Consider the following 21,020-nt stretch of genomic DNA (forward strand, 5'->3'; position numbering starts at 1 on the left):
CTTCTCTCCAAACCATACATCATAATCTTATGTCTACATGAGCACAAACCAAGTTATCTGTGTCATGAACCCTAATGATATAATGGAATCCCTGTATATGACCAGGTTCTTTTAAATTGTAAATCACATTGAACTTTTTCTGGAGCATATTAGTGATCCATAAATACTAATGAAACCGAGTAGCCAGAATCCTATCTAAAGTATTAAAGACTGACTGTGATGGGCTGTCTGATGATTCCCTAATTAGAAGATTTTTAAGAAGGGGGGGGGAACCATTCATAAAGAAGTGGTTGATGGGAGTCAAGTGTATTTTCTTTTTGTGGTAAAGTCTAAACTGTCAAGCTTGACCCAATGGCGAAATATGTTTGATATATGCAGGGGAGTCAAAGTCCCTCCTCGAGGGCTGCAATCCAGTTGGGTTTTCAGGATTTCCTCAATGAATATGCATGAGATCTATTAGCATAAAATGAAAGCAGTGCATGCAAATAGATCCCGTGCATATTCATTGGGAAAATCCTGAAAATCCGATTGGATTGCGGCCCTTGAGGAGGGACTTTGACACTCCTGATAAATGACAATGAAACTGAAAATAAGAAAAAATGCATCTGGACAATGAGTGATGTTCCAGAAAGTTTGGAAGCCCTTTTATTGGCCTCCAACAGAAAGCCTGGAGTGTGGTTTTAAATTATGAAATGATGTAACTGAGAATATAGGAAAACAGTAAGAGGACTGGTACAAGACTGCTAAGGGTTAGAGAAGGAAGGGTTTGATGACTAGTGATGACCTAGAATAGGGGGAGGGACTATGTTAGTGGAACTAGGCTTACATTAGTCCAACACAACAGAGACTGCTTTCAGTGCTACTTCTAAGACTAATACTTGATTGGACAGAAAGTGTCACTTAAATACTTCTTTCTCTTCCTCATTGCTTTCTAATTCCCAGGATGCTGGTGATACTTTAGCAATATCAGTTGCAGCCAGCATAATAGACAGGGCCTGAAGGTCTCTTGGGTCTCTATTTTAGGTAGTACAGAAAAACATTTAAATTGTACTCTAAGTAGCTAATGTTAAGAGTTTGGAAATGGATCTTTTGACTCACAAGATATACTGTACATTCCACATATAATCGATGTCCTTCCCCTTCAGAACCCAACACAACTTAGTGAATCATCTGTCTTGAGTGCAAACAGCGTAGATTGAATCTCATCTTAGTTAGCCTGCAGAAGCCATTACTGATCATTGACACAGAGACTTGCTTATTTAAATTTTGACTGCTTTACCAATCAGCAGATTACAAATATAAGCTGGACAGTGCTAGATGGTTCTGTGGTTTGAAACACTGAAAATGTACATGCTTACCTGTTCCTCGAATGTTAAATTTCCAGTCCTTATCAACTGATTGCAAGGCAGATAAGTATTTACTCATGTTCTTTGTCTTTTTAAAAAACATGCACCATCCAAAGCTGGAGATCAGTAGAATGGTAACCATCCACACAAGATCTTTTGTGGTTAAGCAGTAAATGAACTCTCTGGAGCATCCTGTGCAATGGTGGCCAACATTATCTGTAGTCTTGGAGAGGGTTGTTTTGAAAGTAAATGGTTCACTTTTCATTTGAGTAGTAGGTTCTTGATGATGGCCTGAAAATATAAAATTCTGTTTACTATTTTGTTATGTCTAAAGTCTAGGTGTGAAACAGGGGCCTGGTTCAATTTCTTTTTTCTTCCACCAAACTTTTAAAAACATTTTCAGTCTCTGTGGCTTGTCCTTAGTTAGGGTTTAGGCCTTGGAATAAACAAAACCTTGGCTATTTTTTTTTTGGGGGGGGGGGGTTCTGAGCACATTTAGAATGAAGGAGAGAAATAATCATTGAAAAATACATTTTTATTGGTCTTGTGGCCCAAAACATCCTATTAGAATATTAAAATCACAGAATTCTGACAGGATCTAGTTTATGTGGTTTCTGTAAGGATAATTTGGAACAGTCCTGTCATTTTAAATTTTGCTTTTTTAGGCCTAATATTTTTTCACCTCTACCTATGGATAATTAATGTCTTTTTGAAATACCAGAGAGTTTTTTCTCTCTTTTATATCCTGTCCAAATTCACTTATCATAGTTATTACAGTAATAATCCTTGGCTGAGAGTTGGGTATCAGAGTACCTTCTGAAGACCAGCAATCAGTCTGTTGGCTATTACTGTTGCACAAGGTCTGGGACTACATTTCCCTAGGAACTATAAACAGGGCTTTGCAATATCCCCAGCCCAGAGCTCAGTATTCTAGTTTGGGACTCCAGTCCAGGTTCTCTACATGACAGTACCACACAATGAGCTACTAGGCTGACCCTAATCCCAATTCTATGTCGGTTCCCTCCTCATATCATGAGGCTGACAATGATGATTCCAAATCGACAAAGCAGGGCTGCAATTACTACAGTACATTAGGCTGGATGTTCAAATCCAGGCAAAGCAGAAGGTTTCTCAGCCAAAACTGGGTTATATTCCAGTCGAGTAAATTTTTGATAAGGAAATAACTTTCATATAATGTAATCCTATAACGTCTCCTCCTAAAAGGCTCAGCAGAACATTAAGAACATAAGAATAGCTTTACTGGGTCAGACCAATGGTCCATCTAGCCCAGTAGGTGGCTAAGCCAGGTCACTAGTATATGGCAAAAACCAAAATAGTAGCAACATTCCATGCTACTGATCCAGGGCAAGCAATGGCTTCCCCCATATCTGCCTCAATAACAGACTATGGACTTTTATTCCAGGAAATTATCCAAACTTTTCTTAAAACTAGTTACATTAACCGTTCTTACCACAACACCTGGCAACATGTTCTAGAGCTTAACTATTCTCTGAGTGAAAAAATATTTCCTCCTATTGGTTTTAAAAGTATGTTCCTGTAAATTCATTGAGTGTTCCCTAGTCTTTGTAATTTTTGGCGGAGTAAAAAATTGATCCGCTTGTACCTGTTCTATGCCACTCAGAATTTTGTAGACTTTAATTATATCTCCCCTCAGCTGTCTCTTTTCCAAGCTGAAGAACCCTAACTTTTTAGTCTTTCCTCATATGCAAGGAGTACCATCTTGGTCGCTCTTCTTTGAACCTTTTCTAGTTCCGCTATATCTTTCTTGAGATAAGGCAACCAGAACTGAACACAATACTCCAGGTCAGGTCGCACCATGGAGTGATACAGCGGCATTATAACATTCTTAGTCTTGTTAATCATCCCTTTTTTAATAATTCCTAGCATCTTGTTTGTTTTTTTGGCCGTTGCTGCACATTGAGCAGAAGGTTTTACCTAGGAAAATCCTGCAGCCTGTTAAACATTACTGTATTCTGTTCTTAGGTTAATAGGTTTATATTTTAACTTTCTCCCAGGGGATTAAAAGTAATTTATAATAATACTAGTCTTTAAGCCCGTTACATTAACGGGTGCTAGAACATATGTGTGTGTGTCTGTCTTTATTTCTTTCTCTCTCTCTCCTTAGCCGCTTTTTTTCTTTCTGCCTTTCTTTTTCCTTGGCTGTCCATCACCACCCCTTGCCTGCTCCCCCTGTCCATTTTCCCTTCCTTTTACCTCCCCTGTGTCCACCACCACCCCTTCACTGCTCTCCTTATGCAGCAGCAGCCCTTCTCCCTTTGTTTTACCTCCCCCCTGTCCAGCAGCACCTCTTTCCTTCTCCCCCTGTCCAATATTAGTCCTCCATTCCTTTTTCTTCACCCTCCCTGTCCATCAGCATCTCTTTCCTTCTCCCCCTGTCCAACAGGTGCTAGAGTAGACAATTGTTTTTTTTTCCTTTCTCTCTCTGTGCTTGGATGCTGTCTGTCTGTCATTCTTTCTGTCTGTGTCTCTCCCTTGCCCCCTGCCTGCCTGTATTTCTCCATTGCGCCATGCCTGCCTATCTCTCTGTGGCCCCCTTCTCCTCCCCGCCATGATTGGTGTGTGCCCCCAGCACACCCTTCCCCTCAAAGCAGCCCCGTTTCCCAATGCCCCTGCCCCCTTTTGTGCCATGCCTGCCTGCTCCGTGGTCCCCTTCTGTTTCCCCCCTATGATTGCTGTGTGGCCCAGCAAACTCCTTACCCCAACGCAGCCCCCTTTCCCTCTCCCCTTGTTGAGCCATGCCTGCCTGCTCTGTGATCCCCTACCCATGATTGCTGTGTGCCCCCAGCACACCCCTACCCCCAAAGCAGCCCCTTTCCCTCTCCCCCTGCTTGCCTGCCATGCCTGCCTGCTCCCTGTGCATCAGCATTTCCCTCCCCCTCACCTGTTCCTTCGTAGCAGCATGCAGGTAAAATGGTTCCCTTACTTCTTTGCTGGATTTTTATTTTAAGTTTAAAGACGCCGACGCGGCTCCTCTCACGATCCTGCCTGCGTCAGAAGCCTTCTCCGACACAGGCCGGGATCATGAGAGGAGCCACGGCGGCAGCTTTAAACTTAAAAAAAAAATCCAGCAAAGAACTAAGGGAGCCGTTTCAAAGCCGCCGCCGCGGCTCCTCTCATGAGCTGCACTTATATTATGTCGGAAGATGAGAGAGGAGTCACGGCGACGGTGGCAGATTTCAAATTAAAATAACTTAGGCCAGGGAGTTTAAGGGACAGGATTGTACAGCTTGTGCAGCTTAGAGGGACTGAAGGGGACGGAGAAAAAGAAAAGAAAGGTGGCGCGAGCTGGAGCAAGTCCGTCCTGGGCCCGCGTCTGCCCTCCACCGACAGCCGGCTCCCTCGAAGCCCTCCTCCCCCCCTTTCCCTTCCCAAGGTCCGGACTACAAACGTGGTGATTCCCCCACCCCCCATGATTGCTGTCTGCACTGAGCACAACCCTCCCACCAAAACAGCCCCCTTTCCTGCCTGCTCCAAAGCTCTTCTTTTTTCGCTTCCCCTCCCGTTCTGCGAGGTTCGCTACAGCCGGCGGCGAACCTCAGCAGGCCGTTTCAAACAGGAGCGGGAGGGGGGGAGTCGTCGACGTGTTCCGTACCGGACACTGCCGCCGCCAGCGCTGCTCCACACCGCCTTCATCCTGCTGTGGCAGCCGCCCCCTCCCCTGGAGCGACTCCGACCTCTACCGGGCCCTCCAGTAGCTCACACTCCCACTCCCAAAGCAGCGGCGCGAGGTGGAGAGCAGGGAGGCTGTGGTGATGTAAAACGCGCGCATGCGCACTCGTGTTTCCGTGACGGATCAGGGAACATGACTTTTGAGTGCGCATGCGCGGCCTAGAATTTTATTATATTAGATACTAATAAATTACAAAAGATATAGAGATGCTAATATAAAAAACAACTAAGCTCGCATTCCTAAGTGCCTAAATTTGTTACCTAGTTTCAAACAAATTTAGAATCTTAAGCTTTCAGCTAAAATTTATCTAAATTTAGGATTGCCATTCATTAATTTAGATTTAAGCTCCTAACTACCCCCCCCCCCACACACACACACACAGAAAGAAAAAAAGCAGCTAAGGAGAGAGAGAGAAAGAAATAAAGACAGACACACCTTTCTGAAGCCAGCTTAGGGTGTTTTATTGCTGGCCGCAACTTCATAAAAGGGGAGGGAGGGGGTTTAGGTATTTCATGTTGAAAATCAGTGCCAGGCTTCATTTTTTCCCTGCCCTACATCTTTCTGTTGCTATCCATTTTTAGGCTCCTAAATTTAGGAGCAGGTCAACCTTATCGCTAGTAGGACTAGGCTTCTGCCTAGCATGAAAACATTTGGAAGGTGGTGCAGTGGCAGTAGAATGATATCTCATTTTCTCCTCATCTCTTTCCCCTAAGTTTCCAAGTTTATTGTAAATTTGATTAAACACATCAAAATACTAAGCGTATTACAACAATACCTTTTCTTTGCTGAGCCAAAGGTAATAAGTACCGGCATGGAATCTTTCAGGAGAGGCCCTTGCTCAAGTGCTGTCACATTTTGTCCTCCCCAGTGTTCAGGCCTCCCTCCATATTCGCAGGTTCAGCATTCGCGAGTGCCCTGAGCACTAGTCTAAACTCTCTCTCCTGGAATGGACAGCAATATCCAGTCCTGGTTTATATTTTACTGCTTTGCTCCTGTTCTGGTTTCCTTTTATTAAGTTAGATGAGGTCAGCTTGGGTTAAGTAAGAGGTCAGATATAGTAGCTGTACAAAGTTGACTTGAAGAAACAGAAGTTTTGCTACTCTAATCCAAGCTAGATGCTTGTCCCGTAGCTTGCACCTATCAGCCAGCAGAGGGCAGACCAACTCAGGAGCTTCAAAGAAAGGAAGGGGGTACCAAGCCCCTCCCCCAATGGCTGGGCTTGCGCTCTGTGCCCACAAGGTGCAGCAACAGTGAAAAGGAATGCATGCATGAGGGGGCGGCAGCACTCATGGCTATGGCGCTGCTGGAGTTGCTCTTTCACCAGGCAGGAGGGAATTAAGGTTTAGGGACCCTAAAGTTATTTGTGAATTTATGGTATTCATGAGGGGGCTGTGCCCCTAATCCCCGTGAATATGGAGGGTGACCTACTTCCTTTTGGGGGAGAGGGCAGCATGTTGTACTGCTTGAGCATGGACCTCCATTGCGAAGTCCCACACCAGCAGTAACTACTTTTGGGGCAGAGGGGAAGGTTGGTGGGGGGGGGGGGGGGGGCAGTGGTGACAATGAAGAGATGTTTGGGGAGTGGGAAGATGCTGGACATGAGGTTAGGTTAGAGAAGGGGAGATGAGATATTGTGTCTAGGAAGAGAGGTAAGGATGAGAATGGGAAATTCTGGACCAGAAGCTGGTTGAGATAGGACCTTGCGATACTTATGGGGGCATGGGTGTGTTGAAGGTTTGACTACAGCTGTGCTTCTCAACCCCCTTCTGGAGGCACACCTTGCCAGTCAAGTTTTCAGGATCACTATAATTTATGTGCATGAGAGTGATTTGCACATAATAGGTCTATACTTTATGTACATTTGTCATGTATATTCATTCTTGTGGTCCTGAAAACTAGAATAGCAAGCTGTGACTCCATGAGAGGGTTGAGAAGCACTAGGCCTATGGCAATAAATTCTCTTAGGTCTGGCCTATGATTAGGAGACTAATTAAACTAGGAGTATAAATTCTAATATTTTTATATAGGTCATCATTTGCTCATTTCTGAATTTCTGATCTGAAGAAGGAGGGTTATCTTTGAAAGCTCATCACAAAATGGATATCATCTTTTTTTTCTTTTTTTTCTACTTATTACATACCCTTCCAAATGTGCCTATGCATCTTTATTAAATCTCCTGCCTAACAGCTGCTGCACAAAGTTATAGCAAACACTTGAATAAGGTCAAAATCAAAACTTATTGAAGAATAAATTAATCCGTGTTCAAATATAAGAATTCTTCATGAATCACCAAATATATTTGGAGATTTGCACCGAATCCCCAAAAGAAGGGAACAATAATGAAATAACAACTTAACTATAGTGCAAGGTCCTTAGTTAACAAGCTCAATTTATCAGTACAAGCCCTGTGAAATGAGTTGTAAGCTGTTTAAACTCAAAAGGGTTAATCAAGCATGTTACATCCCCGGGCCTTTGTGCTCACGTGTTCAAAATTTAAAGTTTAAAGTTATATTCTACTATTCCACAAACAACAGCTTTGGAGCTGGTTAAAACTATTTTCAGGAGTCAAGTGCTTGAATATCCGCTGACTTTCTTATTACCTTTTCTGATTTGGGGTTAAATCACAATTATTTTTGTTTTGAGAAAAGGTTTTTTCTTCAAAAACATGGGGTTGCAATGGGCACTGCTATGACCCCTAGTGTGGCCAACTTATACGTCGCCAATTTTGAGGAACAACATCTTTATCCTTCTCAGTGGTTTAGCTACATACAAATTTGACCACGTTTCATTGACAATGTCTTTTTCATTTGGTCTGGCACTGAGACAGCTTTGCATGATTTTTTGCAATGGATAAACACCTTGGATATGCATCTGAAATTCATCCTGACAGCTGACTTGAACCAAATTGCTTTTTGGATGTACTTGTGATTAAACACCCCCCTGGATTGTTCACTACGGTCTATAGGAAAGAGGTGGATACAACTACCTCAAATTTAACAGTTGCCATCCTTCTTATCTCAAGAAATCTCTTCCCATAGGTCAATTTCTCCGTATTCAGAGACTGTGCACTACAAAACAAGAATGCAAGAGACAGGCTCAAATCTTATATGACCGTTATATCCAACGGGGGTATTCCCATTCTGTCCTTCAAAAGGCTTAGCTGAGGGCTTTATATGCAAATCGGGAGTTACTTTTATATCCAGTTAACAGAGAACCTCAGGAGAAACCAGTTTGCATTATTACTTTTTCAGAACAAGCTCCAGTTATAGCCAACAGCATTAGACAACATTGGCATGTGATGCAGTTGACTGAGCTGTTTATGGACCTACCATGCATTGCATATACCAGACCCAGGAACATTGTGAATCATGCTGTGCATTCCACTTTTTCTGGTGGGGAAAACAGTATCATACCACCTTGTGGAAGCTGTGAGATGTGTAACTACACTTAATCCTGTAGTCAGTGGACTAATCCAGGTACAGGAAAATCCTACACACTACGGGCAGTAACAAATTGCAAGCCCAGCTGGGTGGTGTATGTCATCATCTGCCCGTGTGCCCTGGTGTATGTGGGGCATACAAAACACTAAGTATGCATCTGTTTAATTGAACATAAAAGTAGAAATAGCACAGGGTCGCTTATATCTCCTATGATACCTAACTGCCAACAATTTCAACATACATTTTGAGATATGAGATGGTTTATTATTGAGCAGATTCTAGAGGACTATCAGGGAGATAAGATGCAACGATTAGCCCTCCGAGAACAATTTTGGATTTTTCATCTGAAATCTGTTCACCCTATGGGACTGAATGACTCTATAGAATGGCATTCTATTATTTAACTGAGTTCTTTTGCTTTACAAGCTCCACTTGACAGACTGATTTTAATGACATCACGTTCTGATGACATCATCACATTGCCTCTTGGTCAGCAGCAGTTTCAGTGGGCATTTCCACGCCAGAGTGCAATTTTCCTTTGGGACTCTACTCAGCTTTCCTTGTTGCTACGCTTCCCTCTTCAAAATTTGGAGAAGTTTAGTGCCGCTGCTCTTGAGGAAAGAGGTTCGCTGCCTCCGAAACAGAGCTCTGTTGAGCCTTATCATCGTTGCACGAACTATGGACTGCTCATTTACCTTGATTTGCTGTCATTTCGTGAGATAAGTACACAGCTTTTCCATTTTAAAGTCTGTTTGCCATCGTTGAGAAAAAGCGTTGTGGAGGGGAGAACATTGTGGGAAGCTAACCCCCAAATTAAGAAAATAACATAGCAATTTATATTGCACAACTAATATATTGGAGAGATTATAGCACCTTTTTAATTGTTGTGTGTGTTTTTGCACTTTAAATTTTGAACACGTGAGCACAAAGATCCAGAGATGTAACATGCTTGATTAACCCTTTTGAGTTTAAACAGCTTACAACTCATTTCACAGGATTTGTACCGATAAATTGAGCTTGTTAACTGAGGACCTTGCACTATATTTAAGTTGTTATTTCATTATTGTTCCCTTCTTTTGGGGATTCGGTGCAAATCTCCCAATATATTTGGTGATTCATGAAGAATCCTTATATTTGAGCACAAAGTTATAGAGCAGAAGCTAGCAACCAGCGATTGTTCCTGCCCTGCCATTATACCACCATGGAAATCTCCAATAAGTGCCAGTGAAATGGTTGGCTACTTCTTCTGTGAGGGTAGGGGAATGATAATGAAATTTGGGGGGGATTGAAGGGTAAAGGGGTATTGATGGTAATTGAGGTGGGGATCTGATGAATTTGTTAAATTTTGTAGCACATGGCCACATTTGGTTATTTTTGATGCATTAAATTACCTTGGATTTGGAGACCTGGACTGCTCTGCTTCATTTATTTAGATGCCATATAAAATGCAACAGCAGGCAGCACAGAAGCGCATACTGTGCTATCTGCCAATGTACTTACCACATGGTAGGTGTCTGCCCTGTGCAGTCAAAACAGGGCATACACTGGACTTACTCCCAATATTTAGTGCACACGCTTTGCGCTCATCATGGATTGAGTGTTACACTCCCAGGAACACATACACATATATCACATACAATAGGTATCCGAATCACTTTTAAAATAGCACTACTAATCTTTAAGACTATGGCATCTAATGAACCACAATTTATTTCCAAAATGATTATTCCTTATCATTCTTCTCGCTCCCTTCGATCTATATCCCAAGATTTATTATCAGTCCCTTCTCTAAAAATAGTAGGCACAAGAAGAAACGAAATGTTCTCTGTTTTAGCACCTCAAACTTGGAATTCCTTGCCCCTCTATATAAGAAAAGAAAAAGACCTCAATTCCTTTAAAAAATCTTTGAAAACTTTTTTATTTAAAGACGCTTTTACTATTTAATAATTTAAATTCTGTTTAAAAAATTTTTGTTTTTCAAGCTCAAATTTTTAATCTTCTAAATTTATTTTTGCCCCTTCCCTATGTGTTTACCTTTAATGTTTCTTCCATCTTAGATTGAGAAAATTGTAACTGTTCCCCTTTTTCCCTAATGTACCTAGTTAGTGATGTAACCCCTTAAGTTCTAACATTGTATGTCATAAATTTTTGCTTTTCAAAAATTTGTTAAGAAGTTTTGTTTTTAATACTGTTTGTTATCATATATGATATTTTAAAATGTACATCGCTTAGAAAGTGTTATAGGTGATTCATCAAATAAAATTGAACTTGAACTTGAACTTGTTCCCAATGCTATTTTAGGGCCCCTTTTACAAAGCCATGGTAGTGATTCTTCTGTGGCAAGTGCACTGAAGCCCTCAGGAATCGAATGGGCTTCGGTGGACCTGCTGCGAGTGAATTGTTACTGAGGCTTTGAAAAGGGGCTCTTAATGCATGTACATCTTGGGGCAACTTTATAAGCACCAATTTGAATGCATGTGATACTGTCCTATGCACAGAAGTCACCTATAAAATTACTCTCTGAAAACCTATACAAAAGATTAGCATACAATTAAAAGTAACTGGTCTATCATAATACTGTATTTATATAATAAGGACTAGAAAACAATAACAGCCACAATGATAGGAATAAAATTAACTGCCTGTTAACAACAGCCAAATACATCGACCCCAAAAATAAGGTTCCATGCACTGTTTGATAAACCTGAGCTACATACCTGGCTTGTAGGTCATAGTTTGTCGTTTCTTACCACAGATGGTGTCATGTGTAGTATTTCCTGGCACGTTTACATGAAAACCTTTCAGGATGCAGTTCTGATGTCTTTTGCATGATACAGTACTGGAAATTTCATCAGAGAAAAAGCCAGGCAGACATCGAACACATATAACATTATGTGTTGCAGTTCCATGTATCCGCACACCGTATCCTAGGCTACATTTTTTGTGCAGTTCACAATGACCATCCAGTTCATAGGTATTGTTTTCACAAACACAAACTGTGTTCCGAATTCTTTCACATGGGGTGACCTCTCTAGCATAATTTCCACATTCAAGACAGGGAAAACAGCGTGATAGCCCATTGGGATGGTCCATGTAAGTATCATCTTCACATACAACACATGTTGTGTTGATGTCTTTTGTGCATTCTCTCTCCACTCTTGTTCCAGCTGGGCACATCTGGCAGTCAAGTTTATCTCCATCACGGATCACTGTGTAAAAGGATTCCCGAACTGCTGAACTGCAGAGCCATCTACTGCAGAGCACACAAAACAGCATGACAGAAAACTTCTCCATCTAGGATACAAAAAAAAAAAAATACCTAAAAAAAACTTTGCCAAGAATTGCAAATTAAACTGGTTATTTATTTATTTTAAAAATTTCTTGTCCGACTATCAACTAGTTCACACGTTCACACATTCAAATACATAATGAAAATGACATACTTTTTTTTTTTTAATCTTTATTCATTTCAAATCTTAAATCAAGTACAATATTGACATTTATCAATTAAGCATTAAAATACACTTGAAATCCTATAATTGATCATCATAATATAAAATATTACCCCCTTCCCTTATTTATTTATGACAATGATTTGTTTCAATAATAATCAAAAATACCCACCCCCCTACCCCCTTAATGTCTTAAAATTTTATACAGGGAAGAATATTTTTAATCTTTACAATAATCTATTAATGGCCTCCACACATCTTGAAATTTGTTATAATTTCCTTTTTGGACAGCTAGTGTCCTTTCCATTTTATATATAAAGGGCGGTAGGGTAAACAGTATATAATGGAAAGTCAGGAAACTGCACATGCTAGTACAGAGAATTGGCAGTATCATCTAAGCATCCAGATCCAAAATCAGGAGCCAGAGGGAACAATAAGTCTTCCAGTGATCTTGTGGGCGAGATGCATAAGTGTCCAGCTCAAAGCGGGCTTGCTGTTTCATCATGGTGACCCACAAGGTGTAGGAAGGTGCCTCTTCGGAAGTCCAATACTTCAGGATAAGCTTTTTCCTTACAAGTATCGCATGGAGAACAAATTTCTGAGAGGGAAAATCCAAGCCATGGTGTTGCAGGTCATGGACATCCCCCAACAACAGAGCAGGTGCATTCCAGGGCAACGCACAATGTAGGAGAGCAGCCAGACAACTTTTCACCGAGTCTCAAAAAATCAGTTTTAAACAGTCAAAAAATGAATGAATAAAATTACCCCTGTGGGACTTACATTTAAGACATTTATCATCGGGCCATAGCCCCATAACATGTCCCCGAGCTTGTGTGAGATAAGAGCGATGCAATATTTTATATTGGGCCTCCTGCAGGGTTGCCGCTTTCACATTAAGGTAAAGCATTTGGAAGAGGAGTCGTATATCGTGGATGGAAACATCCAACTCAAGTTCGGCGGTCCATTCATCGACCAGAACATGGAGACAACTCTCCCCAAGGCTATCCCTCCCCTCCCTATACCAAGTGGAAATTTTATTAGTCGCAGCGGGGGTGGAGAGGAAAATCATGTCCAAAGTGCCATAACCCCATCCCTCCCCGTGAGAGCGCACCAAGGAATGATAGTAGTGATGAATTTGGAGGCAGGTGTAAATATTGGCAGGAGGTAAAGACCACGAGGCCTGCATTTGAGCAAAGGAAGGAAACAATCCGCCCCCCAGAGCCAGCGCAGAACCCAGAGTCGTGTCACGCTCTGGACGTCCCAGCAGACCCATCATACCCCCCAGCCCGGGAACAAAATCAGGGTTACGGAGTAGAGAAAGAAAAGGGGAAACAGCGGGCAACTTACCCTGTTGCATGCGCCACCAACACCAAGCTCTTCGAAAAGGAAGAAGGAATGGGAGAACAGGAGTACCCGACCCCCCGCTTCCCGCCCCATGAATGAAGGAAGAAAAAGACCAGGGTAAAGCAGCAGTCTGCAAGTAAAGCTGCAGGAGAATAACGACGCGATGAGACCAGTTGTTCATGAATCCAGCGGAGAAGCGCTGCAACGTTATAAACACGAAGAGCGGATAGGCCTAACCCCCCCCCTGTATATATATATTAATTTTAAGAGAGGAGATACAGTATAGCAAAATTCAGCAATCTTAAGTTACGAGCTCTAGAGAGATTCTTCTGAGCTTCTAATTGTAAATGAATCAATAAACAGTCCTTTGTAGTTGCTGACTGACAATGGGATGACTACTAACTTTTTCCAATTGTTTATCCATTTGAGAAATCTTTAAATCCTGATCCATTGACAAGCTCTCTAAGAGAGAAGGGCAGAGTGGCTGAAGACACGTGGGATGCGTGTGTGTCTGAGAGGAGGGCAAAGTGGCTGGGGGAAAATGGGGTGTGACAGAGAGATGGGCAGATGGCACATGGGGGTGGGTGGGTGGCTGTCTGAGAGAGCGAAGGCCAGAGGGCACATATGTGTAAGTGTGAAAGAGAGAGAGAGGCAGAGTGGCTCAGAGCAGTTGGGATGTGTGTGTAAGAACTTGCCCATAATGACTAATCAGATTTCATATTTCATTTTCCCACAGAAAAGACGAAACTATATTGGTCACTAATGGCAACTTTTGTTGAGGTCTTCCTTTTCCCTTGTTCATTTTCACTCATTTTGTAAGAATGACACACTATCTGTCAAGGGGACAGTTTATATGAGACTGAAATATAACAAATCGTGCCAAGAATGCCTTGGTCTGTATGCCAGTTTCAGTGACCTATATTTGTTACATATGTTGCCTAGTTAGTTACTATTTAAAAATAAAATGTCTATTTCAAAATTTCTGCTGCTCAGAGCTACTCAATTGAAAATATTTTGATCTAGGGGGTACCTGGCTAGAAGAAGTTGACAAATACTGCTCTGTGGCCCCTCCATTCATTCTAGCCCCCCTCCCCAATGCTTTCCTCTACAGCCCCACCCCCTGTTCGCCAGTCCATTCTCCGATATTCTCCCAAAGAAGCCCATAGCCCAATAAAATCTTCTCAACGGTGCGGCCTGCAGAGACCCTGCACTGGAACCACCGTCCCAATGCGGCTTTCCTATTAGCTGCTGAAAGCACCCATGGTCCCATCACTTATCTGGGAGATCCAGAAGCTGCCTCATATTATTGATTGCCGAAAATGCTGGGGTGCAGCCAAATTGAGGTGGAAAGGCACTTCCCTCCCCTGCCAGAGAAAATCAGAACCCTGAGGGGAGGGAGCCAAAGGAATCTTCTGCTGCCATGCTAGTGCTGAAACTTTATTCGCTGCCCTCCACTGCCGGAACCGAAGCTGGGCCCTGAGGGGAGGGAGACAAAGTACCTGCTGCTTAGCCGGTATTCACTCCGTGCAGGCGCAAAGCTTTTTATTTTTTCCTTTTTGTAATAGATGAGTCGCTGCCAGTGCTAGGGTGTTGTTATCGACCCATCTACTTCCCTCCCCTGCTGGATCGAAGCAGAGACCTGAGGGGAGGGAGCCAAAAATAACTTTTGTTTGCCGGTGTGCTCTCCATTCCGGCGTGAAGCTTCTTCATATGAGTTGCCGCCGGTGCTGGGACCTTGTTATCAGCCCAGCTGAGGCAGAACAGCACTTCCCACCCCCGTCGAACCGAGTCAGAGCCCTGAGGGGAGGGAGCCAAAGGAATCTTCTGCTACCTTGCTGGTGCTGAAACATTTTTGTCAGCATTAGCAGATATACGCTGCCCTCCCCCGCCGGCCAAAGAGGGGCCCTGAGGGGAGGGAGCCAAAGGAATCTTCTGCTGCCTCACCGGAGCTGAAACTTTTTTGTTAGCATTGGTGGATGTACGTTGCCCTCCTCCGCTGGACCGAAGCAGCTTTTTCTTCGCAGGCATTTTCTCCTTGCCGGTTTATAGCAACATCGGAGGTGTAGGCATCTTAACTTCCAAAGTCACCATGGTAATAGCAGCCGCTATGTGAGAAAGTGGGGCTCACTATGTGAGAAAGCGGGACTGGCAAGTCAGTAGTGAGAAAGCGGGGCTGGCGCTTGTTCTGAAGAATGGTTTGTTAGGTTTTCATTCTGTCTTTTTTTTTTTTTTTTAGCGATTGTTGTTCTAGCCAAAAATACTTGCGATTAGTTGTCACAGTCAAAAAACTGGCAGTTGAAGAAATCAGTTTCCCTGTCACTGAAGAACTGTAAGAAACAGGTCAGAATTTCACACTTTTTTTTTTTTAATTACTGCCCTAAGGGCTAGAAAGCCAAGGCTTTCCTGACTAAAAACTACTTTTTCTTTTTCCTATTAATATTTTTCTCTGAGAAAGGGGAGAGCCATGATTGTACAGGAACGGGTCAGAATAAAACTGACAGACAGAGGGGAGGGGCTCGAGTAGTAGGGCAATCCTGCACATGCTCAGTAAGCTCAAAGGACTACTATAGCTAGGGGAGAGTACCAATGTCATTAGGCTCAGTCAGAGACTTCACCATCAAGTGGGGTTGCATATCCCCTACCTGTCTCCAGAGAAATGTGCAGACTTTTGTTTTTGGAAATGAGTCCCTTTCTCATGGTTTCAAAACATGCTGAAGTGTTAATGGCCTGCTGCTCTCCAGTGAAATACCTCTGACTGTTTAACTGCTTCCTTGAAGGTAAAGTTACTAGGATTAGCTGGGGTCTGTCCCGTCCACGTCATGCTCCATACTGTCCCAAAGACAGAAACTTTCTCTCTGTCCCAACAATTAGGGATCAAAAATCATCCCCCTCCCCAAAAAACAAAACATAAAAAACAAAACTCTACTGACCCACGGTGTGTTCTGGCAGCCTGCAGTCCCGAGGAATGGAATACTTTTCCTTTCGTCTTCATTTGTCCAGAGTCATTGGCTCCTGTATTCTTTTATATGTACCTGCCTCTGTGTCATAGGCATGAGTCACTCTGTTGGAACGCACCCTGGCTCTACAGTATCTCTCCCTAAAGTTTAATAACCTGAGTGATATAAATAACCAGTATAATGCAATATTCTATAATCCACTCAGTTGGAAAGGTGCATATACAGTATCTCTACCACAGGTTCAATCAGCTGAATAGCACCTGTTAAACCAGTGTTCCTCCAGAACCTTTTTAATGGGCAGACCATCTGGTTGATTTTACTAATTATCTGAGGATGCATTTAAAAATAATAGAAAAATTTGAAATACTGTGCATTCCTGCCCTTCCCCCACCCGACTGGCAAACGTTCCTTGGGAGAATACTGCAAATGTTAGTATAATCATGAGTTGGCAAAGACTTTACATTACTCAGGTAAGTATTTATTAGAGCAGATCAAATAGATGATATAGTGGGTTGCTGCATTGGCTGACGTTTGGGGCCAGAGGTTTTTTTTTTTTATTTGGGTGTCTTTGTTACAAGGCTCTTTTTGGACTATTACCCTCTTATCTGGTATCATATCTGAAACTGTTTAATTCAAAAAAACATACCAGAAATTCGGGTATGTTTATCTTCCCTACCCCATGGGCATGTCGTTATAAAACATTCTATGACAGGACTCTAGAATATCAGGCGAGGAAAGTGAATTCCTGGATAAGCCTAATGATTGCTCTGGCTCATTCTTACCCTATATTTAGGAAATTATTAAAAACTCATTTATTTGATAAACAAGAATGTTGATTTTTATTATAAGTTTACAAATATATTTTTATGTTTAAATCATTTTTATTAAACACCACAAAGGCAATACAAAGCCAACAGAAAATATTGTCATAAACATAATACAACTCCAATCCCTACCCTCCCACCCTCCACCCCACCCAGGCAGCAGCGGCAGCAAGCAAGTCAAATAGAAGTAAAGAAATAATGCAAAAGGTAGACTCATTAGATTTTCCAAATTTGGTTTTGAACATAGGGAGTAAAAGTCAAACTAAAAGGATGCCAGCATTGATAGAACAATCGTCCAGCTTTGGTTGACATGTCCACAATATCTCGGCGCTCCAATAATATTTGTTGTAACATTAATGCTCTCCATTGGGGGATAGTTGGAGGCTGCGGCGAGAGCCACTGTAACAGAATACATTTCCGTCCCAGCAACACAGTTTTTCGAAGGAAGGCTGCGCAACCTGGTCTAGACGGGTGAAAACGAATTTGTAAGGTGAAGAGGAAACTTGGGTGCAACCTTCAAGAACAGCTCCAAAGCCGCGCCACCAAAGACACCAATTGTATCCAAAAGGAAGATACCAAGGGGCAAGTCCAAAACATGTGTCCAAAGGATGCCATGGGGTATGCACACTTACCACAGCAATGTCCCGTACTGATCCCCATCACATGTGCTCTCTTAGGTGTGTAAAAAGCACGTAACAAGAACTTGTAATTTCTCTCTCTCTCTAACGCTGACATGGTAGAGGCATTTCCCAGACGGATACCTTTATGAATCATATCAGCTGAAATAGGTATCTGGAGATCCATCGACCACTTCTGGGCCAAGGTAAGAAAATCCAAGTCGCCAGCACGTTCTTGCAAAAAATTATGATAGAATCTTAGCAGTATTGGCTCCTGAGCTGTGAGGCAAAGCGCCTCCTGTAATCTGTCCTGAACTTCATCCCGCAGCATTGCCGGAGTCAAGGTCTGTAAATAATGTTGAAGTTGTCGATACGCAAACCAATCCGTAGGCAATAGACGAAACTTCGTCTGCAGTTCAGTGAAAGAGACAGGAAGACCAGTATGTTGCACAGCCTGAGACACATATTGAAGGCCCACACTGGACCAACGCTGGAAAACTGTAGAATCCAAGCCAGGTAAGAAGTCTTCATTACCAACTATAGAAAGGCAAGGTGTTCTGTGTGGAGAAATCTGCAACATCTTACACAACAGCTTCCAGGCTTTGCGCATAGCAGGTAAAAGCGGGTGGTAATGAAATCTCAGGTAATGAAAAATTAGTAGTATTACAAAACCAATCATGGATATGACGTAATTGACATGCAAGGTTAAACCTAAATGATATCCCCACGTAATACTGCTTTGGCTGCGTCCCAGAACAAGATAGGTTGGTCTACGTGTTGGGCGTTGTAAGAGCAATAAGCCTCCCACTTCTCAATCAAAAATTTCTGGAAATGTACATCCTTATGTAAATAGGAGGGGAATCTCCAACCAGACCCCGGGCCTACTGGACCACCCATCGCTACATCAATCCAAATCATGTTGTGATCTGATATTTCAAGGGGGCCTATTGTGGCTTCAGAGACCCGAGCAAACAATGTTTCTGAAATTAAAGTGTAATCAAGCCTAGAAAAGGAACCATGTGCTCTAGACTGGTGGGTATAATCTCGTTCAGTAGAGTGAAGCAATCTCCAGGGGTCCACCAACCCCAAAGCTCGACAAAGATAAGGAATACCCTTAGTTTGCTTTATCGTCGCCACTCCAGAAGTCCCAGAGCGGTCCATACTGGAGTCCAAGACTTGATTCAGATCGCCCACCAAGATTAATGGGCAATCAGAGTCTTGCAAGCAAATATTAACCAAATTCTGAAAGAAAGAGTGCTGATAACCATTAGGGCCATATCCCACCAACAATCGAAACGTCCCGCCAGGTCCAACCACCTTCACCAAAAGGTAACGGCCCTGGGGATCACATCGTAAGACCTGTATCTCGCATGGGAAGCCCTTTCGAATCAGTATGGCCACCCCCGCCTTCTTCCCCGGTGATGAGGCATAGTATAGCTCCCCCACCCAACCTCTCCGAAGTTTCTGATGTTCAAGATCAGTAAGCCTAGTCTCCTGGAGGCAAGCTATATCTGCAGAGTGATGTTTTAATTGAGATAGGATTTTTGTGCGTTTAATAGGGGACGTGATTCCCGACACATTCCAGGAGAGTATATGTATCTTCCGATCACCCATAAGGAGCCTCACCATAAACGCTAAAGCAATTGATCTGTAGAATAGGAAGTGTCCCAGGGCGCCCAGCCTCACCTCAAGACTCCACATGCATACTCCAGTCATACCAATCAATCAGCTCTATATAGAGATACCTCAAACAAAAAGCAAAATAGAACACAACATACCAATACCATACCGCTGCTGCCCCCCAGAAATCAACCCCCTCCCAATGTCCCCCAACTTCTCCCAATGTCCCCCAACTAACCCAGAAACCCCCATCCTATGGGAGAAATGCAGGTCACGAAAGACATCTCTCCCAGGGCCACCCTGACCAGCAAGAAATAAAGCCTCATAAGGCTGATTAGACAAATTTCCCATCAAATATATACCACAGAACTGTCATGTCCCACCAATTAACCCCTCAAAATAAGAAAAAGTCCCGTCAGTCAATGTGCCCCAGAACCGGAGCCGGCAAGCTGTTTAATGTATTCAGCTGCTGCCTCAGGGGTTTGAAAGGATTTCCAAACTCCATTACATTGAATCCGTAGCAGGGCCGGGTAATTAAATTGATAGTTCAGATAGTTGTGCACAGATGGGGTAGTATGGTCTCCTCCGCTCCTGCAACGCCACGGAAAAGTCCTGGCTCATACGGATCAAATTTCCATCATATTTTAATCCATCTTTCCTGGCTCGGTATTGTTGTAATAATTCCACTTTGTGCCTGAAGTTTAAAAGCTTCAGGATGACCACTCGCGGCCGCGATTCCAAACCAAGGAGGGGGCCCAAGCGATGCGCCCGTTCCAGGCACAAAGGCCCCACTGAGGTCGAAAGAGGGAACTCATCCTGCAGCCAGCGTTCCAATATCTCCAACAACAGCCGGTCAGCAATCGTTTCGGGGATACCCATCAAGCGCAGGTTAGAGCGTCTTGATCTATTCTCCAAATCGTCCAGCTTTTCAGCCTGAGCTCGTACCTGCGCCTGTAGTGTGCTGAGGTCTGTGCCACGTGTCGTAGAAGAGTCTTCTAAATCAGATACCCGTTGTTCTAACTCCGCCGTGCGAGCTGTAGCAGCAGCTAGCAATAGCTCGATGTTTGATATTTGTGCTGTAAGTGATTCCATTTTAGGTCCCAGCACTTGCGCCAGCGCCTCTTTGATGTCACTCAGCGCGGTCTCGGTGAGATGGGAGACTGCCGCTGCGGGGCTCGTCGCCATCTTAGATTCAAGAGGCCGCGCTCGCTCGCGATATTTCCGTGCCGATTTTGCCAGCATGGAGTCTTGTGACCTAGTTAAATATCTTTCAATAAAGTTAGGGTATCTCACGGTAGATCACGCTCTCGTTAAAGGTAGGGAAATGGTCTTGAATGAGCAAAAATAGGCAGGGTAGCCCCGGAGCGAACGAGGAGACGTCTTTACTCGTTCATGACATCACGTGACCTCTGACAAATATATTTTTATTAAGTTGTGCTTGTAACCTTTCCCTCTAATTAGGTTGTATTTAACTTAGGTATTAACAGCTGTATGTCTGAAATTGTATTTTAACCATGATATATTAATGTGCTCATAGTAGTGTGTATGTGATTGTATTTATTAATTGAAATGTTTTTTAATATCACTGTTGTGAACCGCCTAGAACTACTGGCGGGGCGGTATACAATAAATAAATTATTATTATTATTTATATCCAGTCTATTTTGCTGTATCTAAGTGGGTTACAGTCAACAAACGCAATAAAATA

At 42.9% G+C, this 21,020-nt stretch overlaps 1 protein-coding gene across 1 annotated transcript in view; it reads right to left on the bottom strand.

Annotated features, from left to right (window-relative positions):
- The window catches only part of LOC117352634, a 43,399-nt gene that overhangs the window by 16,053 nt on the left and 6,326 nt on the right, over positions 1–21,020 (bottom strand). Inside the window, exons 2-3 of the mRNA XM_033929208.1 lie at positions 11,216–11,792; positions 1,359–1,637 (exon numbers count right to left, since the gene is read on the bottom strand). Of these exons, the coding sequence (XP_033785099.1) occupies positions 1,359–1,637; positions 11,216–11,792 (856 nt within the window). The remainder of the gene's footprint in view (positions 1–1,358; positions 1,638–11,215; positions 11,793–21,020) is intronic.

Source organism: Geotrypetes seraphini, chromosome 1 (genome assembly GCF_902459505.1).
Source record: "Geotrypetes seraphini chromosome 1, aGeoSer1.1, whole genome shotgun sequence".
Classification (NCBI taxonomy): domain Eukaryota; kingdom Metazoa; phylum Chordata; class Amphibia; order Gymnophiona; family Dermophiidae; genus Geotrypetes; species Geotrypetes seraphini.